Source organism: Xenia sp. Carnegie-2017, unplaced genomic scaffold, assembly GCF_021976095.1.
Source record: "Xenia sp. Carnegie-2017 unplaced genomic scaffold, XeniaSp_v1 HiC_scaffold_20, whole genome shotgun sequence".
NCBI lineage: Eukaryota > Metazoa > Cnidaria > Anthozoa > Malacalcyonacea > Xeniidae > Xenia > Xenia sp. Carnegie-2017.
Window position 1 is genome coordinate 15,240,668 of NW_025813483.1, and position 13,414 is coordinate 15,254,081.

At 34.9% G+C, this 13,414-nt stretch overlaps 2 protein-coding genes across 5 annotated transcripts; both read left to right on the forward strand.

The window, feature by feature from the left end:
• Positions 1 to 539: 539 nt before the first annotated feature.
• On the forward strand, positions 540 to 4,532 carry LOC124441152. Of its 3 annotated transcripts, XM_046991587.1 has the most exons (10): positions 540 to 873; positions 946 to 1,110; positions 1,202 to 1,315; positions 1,525 to 1,553; positions 1,777 to 1,854; positions 1,953 to 2,040; positions 2,141 to 2,208; positions 2,278 to 2,318; positions 2,409 to 2,490; positions 4,404 to 4,532. In XM_046991587.1, exons 2-10 carry the CDS (start codon positions 958 to 960, stop codon positions 4,474 to 4,476), a joined length of 726 nt encoding a protein of 241 aa, XP_046847543.1. In that variant the 5' UTR covers positions 540 to 873; positions 946 to 957; the 3' UTR covers positions 4,477 to 4,532. The 3 variants fall into 3 exon arrangements, with proteins under 3 accessions (XP_046847543.1, XP_046847542.1, XP_046847541.1); XM_046991586.1 differs by lacking the exon at positions 4,404 to 4,532 and having other exon boundaries at positions 542 to 873; positions 2,418 to 3,597; XM_046991585.1 differs by lacking the exon at positions 4,404 to 4,532 and having other exon boundaries at positions 543 to 873; positions 2,409 to 3,597.
• On the forward strand, positions 4,402 to 13,262 carry LOC124441146 (potassium voltage-gated channel subfamily H member 5-like). Of its 2 annotated transcripts, XM_046991577.1 has the most exons (12): positions 4,402 to 4,477; positions 4,696 to 4,741; positions 4,994 to 5,113; positions 7,261 to 7,491; positions 8,131 to 8,250; positions 8,325 to 8,437; positions 8,899 to 9,285; positions 9,697 to 10,093; positions 10,278 to 10,477; positions 10,573 to 10,825; positions 10,888 to 11,084; positions 11,270 to 13,262. In XM_046991577.1, the coding sequence occupies exons 2-12, from the start codon at positions 4,696 to 4,698 to the stop codon at positions 12,107 to 12,109; spliced, it is 2,904 nt and encodes a 967-aa protein (XP_046847533.1). In that variant the 5' UTR covers positions 4,402 to 4,477; the 3' UTR covers positions 12,110 to 13,262. The 2 variants fall into 2 exon arrangements, with proteins under 2 accessions (XP_046847533.1, XP_046847534.1); XM_046991578.1 differs by lacking the exons at positions 4,402 to 4,477; positions 4,696 to 4,741; positions 4,994 to 5,113; positions 7,261 to 7,491 and adding an exon at positions 7,498 to 7,638.
• The last annotated feature ends 152 nt before the right edge of the window (positions 13,263 to 13,414 follow it).

The window sequence follows — 13,414 nt, forward strand, 5'->3', positions numbered from 1 at the left end:
TTCATTCAATTTCAAACACCGCACTGCAAATAACAATCTTTCTTAAATACACAATCCTACTAAGTGTCGTAAATATTGAGCAACTTTCCAAGTAGAAAAATGTGTTTTTAAGAGCATTTCTCATACAATGAAAATATACACATCTGCAAGTACATATATACAGCTCAGTGTCATAAAGAAAAGTGCAAGATCCTCGCAAAAGGATTCTTAAAAACTATTTTATCGATTTATATGTGTAAAAATCAAGTTTATTTTTCAAAAACATAACACCCTATTCTTGTGCTGTCCGTGTAAAGCATACAAAGAGAGAAAAGAAAATGAACACATTGCATATAACGGGCTGATAAACTTGGTATAATATATTGTTAAAAACAATCGTTCACGATTCTTGCCGATTATGTTTCTCCTCGAAATATCTTGCTGAGGCATACGCTAAGTATGATAGATGAAATTTTACAGCTCAAAATGTGTCAAAAAACAAAAACAAATAATTTTTCACTGTTTTCGTATAGGTAATAGCATGGTTTCGAGTGCAATTTGGGAAAAACATGCACGAGTGAGTTTTTCAAAGACTATCAAAATTGCACGAATCCGAAGGACGAGTGCAATTTGAAGTCTTTGAAAAACTCGCGAGTGCTAGTCATTGGTGGTAGTCAATGGACTCTACAACAACTTGAACTCTTGTTGTAGAGTTCACTGGTGCTAGTTCACTGCTGTTCGCAACGTTCGCGACATCCGGGCCTTCGCGGGCATTCAACGAATCTTTCCGGATGTTTCCGGGACGAGGAATCGAGAGTGAGGAAGAGAGGAACACAACGAAAACATGGTGATGATGTAGCGAATTTTGATTTTCAAATCTCACAAGAAAAAAAGGTGTGTATAATATTCATTTGAGAGTCAATTCAATTCTTTACAGTGTTCCTTTGACTGTAGCTTTATTTATAGACAAACGAAACCATGGTCACTATACAGGAAAAACTGGACGTGAACACGGAATTTCTAATGCAGACATCACAAATGCAAATGGTAGAGTTGAAAGTTCTGAAGAAACTGATATACAAGTCGAAAAATGCACACAAAAAGGAGAAGTTTTTTCAGTGTTTACAAAGGGTAATTTTACAAAACAATAAATTGATGTAATTTACTTAAAAGTACTCATTGATAAAGGCTAGACTTAATTTTCAAATTTTATTCTTTCTAGATAAAAAAGTCATTATACTGTTGGTTGGATTTAAAATATTTTAAAAACAGCAAACATGAGGATTTTCACGAAACTTTGGATAAGATAATGGTCGGAGGAGAAATCACATTACGGGTATGTGGCTGTTTGGTAACCATGGAAAAATCTGCCCTCTAAATATTATAGTAAACTATAGGGGCACATTTAGAAGACACTTGTGGTTGTGTTTGGGAATTGCGGATTAATTTTTCTTTGCTTTCAGTTGTTATAGTTTAAGTATTTAAAACAATTAACTTTTATGAACTTTAGTGGATTATTAATTATTGTTTCGATGTTTTCATCAGATAATCCTACTTTGTGAAGAGATTGTACAGTATCCTGAAATGAAATTTTATTAACTTGATGAGTATTCCTATCAATACTATTATCATACACTCATATTACTTGCTATTGTGAGTATTGTCATTCTCATTCCTATGGTTACTCTCATCAGAACTATCACTGGTTACTCCCATTAGTACACACATACTCCAATTAGATACTCTCAATGGTGTTTCCAATGTTTGCTTCTTATTTCTTAACTGATGAAAACTCAGGTACAATCTTGCGTACATGGCTCGTGGTTTCTTTGTGTCACTTCATGTTGTATTTGTGTCCTTAATCAGCAGGCTGTGGTATGTATTGCAATTTATTATGGTGTAATGCAAAGGAAAATTCATGGTAATTACTCTTTAGCATAAGGTACCTGATAATGAATTTAAAATTTTTGCAGGGTTCTTCAAAAGGATTGTTGGAGATGCCTTGTGAATTGTTATCAATATATTTTATTACTTGCTCAAAATTCTCAAATAGCAGAGTCTGTGAGTGTATTTGTATGTTTACAATACAATTTATGAATTCATTTTTATTTTGCTTGTGATTAAACTGCTTCATTACCTTGAATTGAAAATTGGTTTTCAGTACAACAAGTACCCAAAGTCTTTGGAAGTTTGGCTCAAACATGATGTTGATTGCATGTTAAGTAGAAAGTAATGCTCCTTCTAAATTAATTCACTTCTGCGAGAAAAATTGTCATGCTGTTGTATTTATTGATTTAGTTGTCTGGAGGATTATTGTCAACAGCAATTGCAACAACACGGTAAGATTTGGTAACAACAATATGGTAAGATTTTTGTTCCATCTGACAGATAACCACAAATTGACTTGTTATTTCCACATTATTATTTAGCACTTTCAGACATGTGTGGTGAGAAGTTGAATGAGGGGAGTTTGGATCTTGGAGAACCAGTTTTTGATAGAAAAGAATCAAGGTTAGATAAAAGGAATGAGCATTTAGATAAAACAGATAAGGAAATATTGTTAAGTGAAAAGAGTTTGGACATTGGAAAACCAGTTGTCAATAGACAACAATCAAGAATAAATTTGGTGGGGAAATTGGCCATGGAAGACAAAAGTGAAGGCATGCTTAAGCCTATTGAGACAAAGGAATTTCGTCCAAAATTAAAGCTATGTAGATCTGTGGCAGGTGCTTTGGCAAGGAAATCTTTTGCTGGTGTGCAAAACTCCTCTTGCTTTAAACGAATATTGGGCAAAGTGTTTATAAGGATCTCAAAGTATCGCTTTACTATGCTCAACTTGATCATGAAGGTGGATTTATCGCATTACTCGTCAAGAATGAAACGTGTTCTTCTCAAATTTTTTCGTTCAATCTTGCGTGAAAGGAAATTGTTGTCTTGCAAAGAGCGAAGGGTTGTTTTTAGAGCAGAGTGTTTACTAAAGAAGAAAACAATGAAAAAGAGAGAATTTTCCATCGATTCGTTCAACGGAGATGGTTTCTCTCGGAAACATAGGAAAAATTTGGATTCTTTGCTTGAATCAAAATGTTCTTCAGAATCAGATGTTCACCTTTCCACTCATCATAACTATGGGAATTTAAAAAATGTCAACAAGACAAACCTGTTGAAAAAGGCGGTTATAAATGGTATTGTTGACAAAGAGTTGACTCAAGTTGACCGTGGTAATGATGTCCTTAATTCTTTCAATTGTGATAACGAGCATTTCCTGAAAACGGATCACGTTGTTTTGAATAAAAAGGGATTTAGTGAGGAGAAATTACTACATGACAATCACGATGAAATTGATGAGATATTCAGTGTTTTAGATCTCCTATAAACTATGATAACCGAATGAAATGGCAATTTTACCCGTATTCCAGTGTCCAAAGGTCAGCCAGAGCTATTACTTTCGCGCTATATACGATGGGAAATGTAGAATGAACGCTTCTTCTATACAATTAAGTCCTCAATGACTTTCTAGTTAAGCCATTTGTCATATTTAAATTGTTCTACATAATTTGTTGCTATGTTGTAATTTGTCCAAAATGCTCCGACCATGCTTTAATTAAACTGTGAAAATAATTCGAACGTGCTTCTAATGGAAGAATATGTTGGTTTTTAGAATTGTCAATTTTCAATCAATACATACTTCAATTTTGCGCGTTTTTTGGTAATAGACCTTATGAAATACATGGTAAGGATTATACGTTGCAGGGATTTAACATGCAATGTTATATTTGTCCTAACTTTACAAATATTTCGCCCCAAATCTTCGTAATTCGATCATTGAATTGATCTAGATCTAATGGCTTGTCAAGCGTCTCCTAAGTGGAGTAAGGTTTGCATTTTTCTGTATTAGATAGTGCAATGGGCAATTTTGAAAATGTTGTGGGAATGTATTTTGTTTTCACAACCTTCCATGTTTTTTCGTTGGATGAAAGAACAGATTAAAATGCCGCTGATCAACAATAGTCCTGAAACAACGTCTTGTTGTTTGACCAAACATTTAATAACAAATACATAGGAGTTTTTCATGCTCTTTGAACTATTCTCTTTATTCTGAAAGAATTTTTACTGGACGCGACAAAAAGAAGTATTTCTTTCAAGCGATCTGCAATCATAGAGCACGGTCCTGCATTGTAAACGGGTGGATCGTCATGATAATGACGTAATTTTAACCTAAAATGATATACTATTACGCACTGTCCTGCATTGTAAACGGGTGGGTCGTCATGATAATGACGTAATGTTAACCTAAAATGGTATACTATTGTTATTTAACTATAAGTACTCAATCGAGACTTATGATGGCATGTGCATGTCACTAGATGGTGGAATTTAATAATTTATTACTTAATTATAATTGTTAATTTTCTTTTTTAACTTAGTCACAACGTTGAAATGCTTGAGTGGAGTTTGTTTTTGGATTTGGACTTTTTAGGAAATACCTTTCTGTGCTAAGGTACGTTGCCGCCCGTCTAAAATATTTGTCAACAAGAAGATCAATGATTGTCATAATTCCCTGATTATCGAGTGTTTATATTTCAAAGAATTGTAGATGCTGCACAACACTAGCTTGCGTACTTTCTCATTAATACCATCATATTCCTTTTAATTGCTAAGCAGTCTCCTTGTCTGTTTTTTCGCTAATTTTGTCTTCGATTTCTTTCTTTCTGTTAGATGGCTTGTTGTCCTCATTTTATGTCTAAAGTTGCTCAATTCAACGGTATGTTACAGTCCTTTGTCTGCACACCTGAATGCAGGTGGAGGATAAATGTTCAGTGTTCGGCATTTCGTCCGTCTTGTTATTACTTAAGTTAATGACTATACGTTCTAGCAACACGTTACTGGTTACAGGTGCTACAGAATTTTTAATGAATTAGAAAACGCATGCGCGTGACTTGTAGTTTAATTGGAAACACACAGATGCTGTGTTGTCTAGAATATATAAGTAGTTTGGTGTATTACTGTTTGACAGAAACAAGAAACAACGCAAGTGATAATCCACGAGAATTGGATATGCCGATCGGTCGTCGTGGTCTTATCGTACCCCAAAATACTTTCTTAGAAGACGTCATACGACGAACTGGTGACCTTCGTAAGTTTTTTTTCAGTTAGCTTGTTTTCTAAGTATTACCATTTCACAGCTGTAGACGTCAGAGCTATTTTGGTTAACATGCACTCTTTTCTTTGCTCGGGGTTTCTTATTTTGCAATGTTTTCTGTTATGTGTGTCATTTTTTGTGTGTTCTTGCAGTGAAGAATGATATATGAATATTATGATTTGCCACTTAGCAAGGTCATTAAACGTTTGTAACTATACCGAGTCTTCTGAACTATTCAAAAAAAACTTTTTTTTGTCATTGCTCAAGCAAACTTTTCATTTTATCGAGCGCTGCTTGATTGTATTGTTGTACGCCAAAGCAAAATTTTTAAAACCACTTCGAATTTATTTTATTTGAAAGACAATAAGCCTTTACTTTCGTTGCTAGTGTACACAAACGTCTTATTTGTCCAAAAAATCTTAATTTAATCATATAGTTCAATCATGTCGTAAACACAGCTTAAAGCCATCATCTACCACATGGAATATCGATTTTCAATCCCCCGATTATTCGTATGCGAAATTTCACAAATTTTCTGTTATCATTTAAACAAATTAAACAACGCAACATGCTCAATGCATTTATTTTGAAGACAATGGAAAATATCATAGTTATTATTAAAATTTTTATCAATATTATGATGTCTGAGAAATACAAGCTTATCAGTGTGGCGGATTTCTATATAAACTATATACGGGCGGTCTTTGACCGTTGCTTTAGGAACGCTTTAGGCACTTTATTTCGATTCCACGGCACCGTTGCGAAATATTTTAGTCTTCAAACTAATGCCCCGCGCCTTGCAGTCTTTCAATTAAAATATTTAAATCGTAAGCACAACCGAAAGCCTCTAATGGTAATAATGGCATGTTAATTTTTCACATGGAAATTATTATAATATACGTTGACAGGCATCGAAATGTGATTATTCGAAATTGAAGCAAAAAGGTGTCAATCAATAAATTTATGTATAGATGTGGCTGCACAGAAAATTTGCTAGGAAAAAATGCATGGCAACCGATTTCGTTTGATTTTCAGAAAAGTTTCCCCCCTTCATCAGTCTTTGTTGTTTGTCAAGCGATTGAAGATAAGTTTCGTTCATTACAATATTATATCTGTGCAGTTAGCGTTCGTTTTTAGCTAAAAGGAAAACTAATTTATATGTCAGCTGCATCACTGATGACGTTACAAAGATGAGGTGGCATTTGTCGTAATCCCATTTTGAAGCAATTCTTTGTGAAAGACGATCACAGGCGTAGAATGGAATCATTGTATAAGTGTATAAGTTTCATGTCGTTTCATGCAAGATGAAAAATATATACAATGGCTGTTTGTTTAAAATTCGTTGTATCAGCATGTCTTTTGACGTTTTAATCAATCATTGTTTAAAAAGCATGTTGTCTTTGTATTATCTCTCAATTTTCTGTTCCTCAATTGTCTCCTCTCGTTTCTCAACGTGTATAGCAATGATTTTGATCCTATCTCATGCGAGAGTCCTCTAAAGGCGCGTCTTAGTAAGATTTGTTTTCAAATCACTATACGATATGGTTTTCTGAGCTATTGTCCAAAGAAAGCTCTTTTTTGAACGCCCGTTTGAATTTTTAATGTTTATAAACAGCATGGAAAACATTTGAAAATCGTTGTGCCTCGATCGTGTAGAATGGCGAAAGTTTTGTCATTATGGATGTACAATCGTATAATTATGTTATGATTGGTCGACAACAGCTTTTTAAGTTGCATTAAATTGCCGTTGTGATAATTTACAATGACAAATCATCCATATGTTGTTATATTTTGAAGTCGACTACCTCACCTTTGTTGATAACACTCCCAGCTGTCCTCTGGGGCCGGTTGCACGAAGCCTGGATAGCGAAAATTTTCAAACTTGTAAAAAAGGTGTTTATATTTTTCTCACGGCAAAGAAATTTTGTAATCTTCGAAACGATATTTTATTTCAGCGATTGCACAGTTCAAATCGTATATTTTTCTCTTATAAGAGATTTTATGAACGTTCAGAAAAATTTGCTATCCAGTCGATAACGCTATCCAGGCTTTGTGCAACCGGCCCCAGATCTCTATGCTAAAACTTACGTATATATTGCTGTAAAATACGAATATATATAAATATTCTATAAATTTTCTAGATGAGAGCTTTATGGTTGGAAGTGCAGAGATAGCAGGCTATCCCGTAGTATACTGCAGTAATGGATTCTCTCAGATGACTGGATTCAAGCGTTCTGATGTGATGCAGTCTAGTTGTGACTGCAGATTTCTTTACGGCTCATCTGTGAAGAAGAGTGCTGCTGAAGAAATCCAGAATGCTTTGCGAATGAAAATAACTTGTCAGGTTGAGTTCATTGGAAGAAAAAAAGATGGTTAGTTTTAACATGCTTCACATGCTACTGTTGTACTTTCTGAAACTTGGTCGAAGACGATACACAAAAAAAGGATGATTCACTTTTGAATATCAATGTACGAATTTTGTGTTAACTCGGATAGAGCAAACAAATCCATTCCTTGGGGTATGAATTGTAGAAAATCTTAAAGGCCTAACCACTTATCATTGTGTTCTTTGAATTGGAAGCTTCTAAAACTAAATTCTTATTTTCTTTCATTAATTTTGACACTTCACGTCTATAAAGTTACTTAGTGTAACCACAGTGCCAGATCTAGAATACGCTCATCAAAATTTACATTATAGAAGCTCATTTAAAGTTAAAAAACTTTTTTAACAACGTTGTTTGTTAAAAATTTCTAAAGAAAGCGTAAGACTTAAATACTCCTTATAGAATTTCCTCAAAAGTATTAAAATGGAAGTATATATATTTTCTATGACTGTCTGACATAACCTATATCCTCTACCGTGTAACAAGTTGCTGAGCCAATTAATTTTCTTTCTACTACATTTATATTTGTTCTTGACATTTGTGATGTATGCATGTAAGTTGATTAGTTGACCGAAAGGCTACATTTGCTATTAAATATTAATTTCGAATTCTTCATCATCAATACAGGAACACCAGTATGGTATCTGTTCCACGTTGCTCCAATTGAGAATGAAGAAAATACAATTGTACTTTTTCTCATTACCGTCAAAGATATAACTGAACTGAAAGAGCCTATTGTTGAAAACGGTTTGTGATTCATGCAAATATTCATTTATCCGAAGTGGTATGTTATTTCAACATATTTGTTATCGTTTACACAGATGCCGTTCAAAAGTGGTCGAAATTGAAACAAACCATTAAGTCAGATCGTAGTGCATTCGTAGTTGCTTTTACTAAAACGAAGGAGGAAAAAAATAAGATTCGTATTGCGCAGGTAATCACCAATGGTCAACGGTGTATTGAAGTAATTGAATTTAACGTTTTCCTTCCCCTCACCTCAGTATCTATTATTTCTATTCAATATTGCTTTTAAGGTTATTACTAAGTGTGTGTTTTGTAACTGAATTTGTCACCCAATCGAACGCACAAAAAGTATTGTGGCGTTTTTCTTTTACAAGAATATTTTTGGCTGAATTTATTTTTAAATAACAATGGAGTTTTATAAACCCTATGTTAAACGTGTCTCTCAGTATGAGCAATTATGACTCTTCCTGATTTTAATCACCTCATAGTTTTGTGTTATTGTTTGAAATGTTTTCAGAATGCCCCGTTTTCATAGTAAAATTGACGCTATCCCACCCCACCCATAATCTTTTTTACGCCATCACATTGGAAACATGGGTGGTGAAGGTGTCTAAGATGTCATGTATGATTTAGACGATTTATCTTTTCCAGTTGAGAGTTCACAATTCAGATTTCATTCTCCAATACAAGCAGCAGATACCAAAACCTCCTAAATGGGTGATATTGCATTACTCTAGTCAAAAAGTTATCTGGGATTGGTTTGTACTTCTTTTTATCCTTTATACTGCATCTGCAGTTCCATTTGCATTCTGTTTTGATTACGACCCCTTGCCGATGACCATCTTTGACATTTTGGTGGATGTGTTTTTTATTGTGGATATTGCGGTGAATTTTCACACGTCATACCTTGGTCAGGACGGTGAAGTTATCACTGACCTCAAACAGATTCGACGTTACTATCTTCGAACTTGGTTTGCTGTGGATCTCATCACTTCATTACCCTATGGACTGATGTTGTTAGTTAGTAGTAGTAACACAGTGAGTTAATGTCCTTTTGTTTTTAGAATTTCTCATCTTTAGAAAGATAAAATGAGAGAGATAATTTAATATGAAAAGGGTGTACAGAAATTACAAAATAACAAATGCTTTGGATTATTGTTATTTTATAAAAGAAATAAAAGATGTTTTTCGTGTTTGCACAGGCTTTTGGGAGAATTCGAGCAGGTGCAACCCTCGACCATCGGTCTTGGGCTTGCACTGATCTGCTCTCGAGTTCTCCCAAAGGTTTGCATAAGCCTGTGCAAACAGAGTAAAAATCTTTTAGGAGCTAATTTATGCACAGAAACCAACAAATCGCAGTCTAGTGTAAGTTCCATCTATGTTATATTGGCTTGTCTTTGCTGCCATTTTATATTATTTTTAACTGTTTTCGATTTGCTATCTTGACAGTTTGTGCAGCTCATCAGCATCTTTAAGTGCATTCGTCTTCTTCGAGTGAGTCGTGTTACGCGAAAAATGAATCAATTCATCAATTATGGTTTCGTTACATTGATCCTGTGTCTGGTCGTATTCCTTCTTTGCGCTCATCTAATGGCGTGCCTTTTCTACCTCATTGCTCGTTCCTATGACAACTTTCACGAAGTTGGTTGGGTCGCCACACTTGCTAAACAAACAAATCAACCTTTCAACACAACTGAGGGTAATCGTATACTGCCATCACTCGCGTCTTTGTACGTTTCTGCTTTGTATTATTGTTTGACGAGCTTGACGACAATTGGCTTTGGAAACATATCTCCAAACACGACGGCTGAGAAAATTTTTGGCAGCATATGTATGATAGTTGGAGGTAAATAAAAAACTCGAAGTTACCGGTCAAACACATGGTGTATCAGCTAAATTAAGCCTTAGCAAGTGGTAAAATGCAAAAGCATTTTTTGTAAACTTTTTATTTAGTGTTCTTGTCTTTTGGTATTTTTTACGAATACTCAGTGATCTCCCTACCATGTGGTAAACTTTTTATCTTTTTTTAGCTCTAGGTTACGCTGTCATCTTTGGTCAAGTAACAGCCATTGTACAGCAAGCTCAAAAAAAATCCGAAAAATATCATTCACTTTTGGTTAATATTAAATCATTTCAAAAACTTTATCGAGTTCCAAGTGACCTTTCCGCTAGAATTCTTGACTATTTTATGTCGACATGGGCTCTTAAGAAAGGTGTTGATACTGACGAGGTTTGTGCAAAAGTATCTCACTCAACAATGAATAAACCATTAAAAGTTATGCGGATTTCATTCAAAACGACTTTGATTGTTTTGTCTTATTGTAGGTGCTGAAGCAATGTCCCAAAGATTTACAATCTGATATTTGTATTCATCTCAATCGGAAGGTGCTGTACAGCAATCCAGCGTTCAGCTCGATGCCAATGAGTGTCTTGCGCACTATTGCAAGGAATTTTTGCATTTGTCACGTGGCTCCTGGGGATCGCGTTATACACGAAGGTGAAAGTTTGGATGTTTTGTATTTCATTAGTCACGGGACATTTGAAGTAAAACAGGATGGTCACGTGGTTGGCTTACTTGGTAAGATTATGACGAGACGTTATTTTCAACAAAGCTCGCTATTTACATGCCCTACTTTTCAGGTCAAGGTGATGTCTTTGGCGATGACGTTTGTAACGAAGTGACTGTCGGGAAATCTATCGCTGACGTATGCGCTCTTACGTACAGTGATTTACATTGTATCGATAGGAATGACTTACGAGATGTGTTTATGACGTATCCGGAGTCTGGGGTTGAATTCTCCAGCCACCTCACATTGGCGTTTAACTTGAGATATCAGGTCTGTTCCTATGCTCAGGATTTATTGTTTTGTTGAGATTCCAATCTCAAATTCGTACCTCGTTGATACTGGAACCAGTTTCATTAATGTTACTGAAATATTAGATTTGTTGATGTTTTTATGTGTTTGTTGGATTTATTTCAGTATTGTTGAATGAATGTAAAGTTGTTTATTTTGTACATCAGATGAATCGAAAGGATCGTAATTCAGTGTTGCAGTCTGTCCAGGATATTGACTCTTTCGAAAGTACTTCGCTTTCTAACAGAGCTATGCGACACATGACACCATCTGCTGGACGCGGTCGGAGGCTCAGTTTAATTCAAGAACTTAACCAGACCATCGATTTTGAGTCATCTGCCGGCGACGGTTATTCACTTGACAGTGGAAGTGTCCACGTTAAAAACTCGAGACGACCTGTCCGGGTATCCACTGCGGTTATTGATGAAGAAAATGAAGTTGATTTGTACGAGCAGCTACCTGAGGAGAATGGGAACGAGGAAGCCTTTTATCATGCTGAAATAAAAGACAATGAGCGTATTTATTGTAACATGATTAAAAAATTCACAACTCAAGAAATTGCTAAGTTGCGCAGTGAAATGAACAAAACAATATGCGAAATTGACTCGAAATTTTCTCGCGTTGAAAATCAGCTTGCTTTACTTATACGTATGGTACAAAGCCAGAAACCTAAACCAGGGCTACCACCCAGACATTCACAGAGTTTTCCTGGGCCTACCACGTCAACCTATGAGAAAGATGACGGCCTGCGCGTAAAAGACCCCGATTCTCGTTTGATAGACAATGATTCTCAAATTGAAAATCACACTTTATCATTTGTAAACAATGCCTCTGGTAAGGTGAACCAAATCTCACCTAGCTGGTTGTTACCGTCTCAAGCACGCAGTAGTCGACCGAATTCTCAACCTAACAGCCGGGCTGCATCACCACAATCGAGACATAACCGCAGTGTGTCGCCAATATCTAACATTGCCCGTCATGGAAGAAGAAAAATTAGCAATGCATGAAGAAGTCTATCCTGTTGGGTTTGCTTTGACAGTTGACGAGTGACATTGATTTATTGCAAAAATGATGGAATAGTTCTATCGGGATATGTAATGTCTCTCATGAAACATCAGTTGATATGTTAAATGTATCTCATGAAACATCAGTTGATATGTTAAATGTATCTCATGAAACATCATTTGATATGTTAATGTATCTCATGAAACATCAGTTGATACGTTAAATGTATCTCATGGAACTTCAGTTGATATGTTAAATGTATCTCATGGAACATCAGTTGATATGTCAAATGTATCTCATGAAACATCATTTGATATGTTAATGTATCTAATGGAACATCAGTTGATATGTTAAATGTATCTCATGGAACATCAGTTGATATGTCAAATGTATCTCATGAATATGTTAATGTTTCTTGTGAATTTTAGTCAATTATCAATTACCGACAGTCGTAATTGACAAGCCATGCCTAACCCAAATGTACCTTTTATGTTTTTAACACCTGTCTAGCAATTTGCAATATTTTATGAACATTGAAAAGAACCGTCTTTTTAATTATTAACATTGAAGTTTCGTACATTTAAAATAACATCAATAATTAAATAAAACGACGCCATTCAAAAAATATGAAAATTATGTTGATGGCACAAAAATTATGATTATCGAAGTTGTGTAAAAATTTACCAAAATTGTTGAATATACAGCATGAAATTAGTTTATATTTTTGTCATTTTTTAGATTAACATTTCCACAAACAATGAACAAAATGTTTTTAGAAATGCAAAATAATGCCAGTACTCTATAAGGAACTTTATAAAGGCACGTTGTTCCTTCCAAATTAAGCGTTCCATCTCTAATAGTGGAGCGTTTGTTGAGAACAACATTTCAGAATCTAGATCGCCTTCTTCTTTTGTATTCTATACATTACAAACGGCATCCCTCGCTCAGCTGTATTATCAAGTTTTTTGTTCGTACATATTGTAACTATGTTATATAGAGATGATTTGCTTCGTGTTTAAGTTAGTAAAAGTAACAAAGATTGGTTACACCATGAAACGAATAATTTTGCATGATATACAAGTGGAAGCACACTTGTCTGGAATCTGTATATAAAATAAATGTTCTATAACAATAAAACTATTATTTCTACCTACATACATGCATTAGGGAAGTATAAAGGCGCACAACAAATGATTCCCCTACAAGAAATATCTCATATTTCTATACACGATCCACGTGCGGTTACCACGAGTGGAAGAATTTCATTTCAACAACAGGTACCTCAGCTTGTGTACGACAGCTGATTT

What these genes read in the sequence shown, in the direction of transcription:
- LOC124441152 (XM_046991585.1), top strand. Translation starts at nt 958, where the DNA reads ATGGTCACTATACAGGAAAAACTGGACGTGAACACGGAATTTCTAATG. An exon ending in GAGGAGAAATCACATTACGG is followed by an intron (nt 1,316 to 1,524) that starts GTATGTGGCTGT and finishes TGTTTTCATCAG; the next exon opens with ATAATCCTACTTTGTGAAGA. An exon ending in GATTGCATGTTAAGTAGAAA is followed by an intron (nt 2,209 to 2,277) that starts GTAATGCTCCTT and finishes TTATTGATTTAG; the next exon opens with TTGTCTGGAGGATTATTGTC.
- LOC124441146 (XM_046991577.1), top strand. Translation starts at nt 4,696, where the DNA reads ATGGCTTGTTGTCCTCATTTTATGTCTAAAGTTGCTCAATTCAACG. An exon ending in TAAAGTTGCTCAATTCAACG is followed by an intron (nt 4,742 to 4,993) that starts GTATGTTACAGT and finishes ACTGTTTGACAG; the next exon opens with AAACAAGAAACAACGCAAGT. An exon ending in CATTGGAAGAAAAAAAGATG is followed by an intron (nt 7,492 to 8,130) that starts GTTAGTTTTAAC and finishes TCATCAATACAG; the next exon opens with GAACACCAGTATGGTATCTG.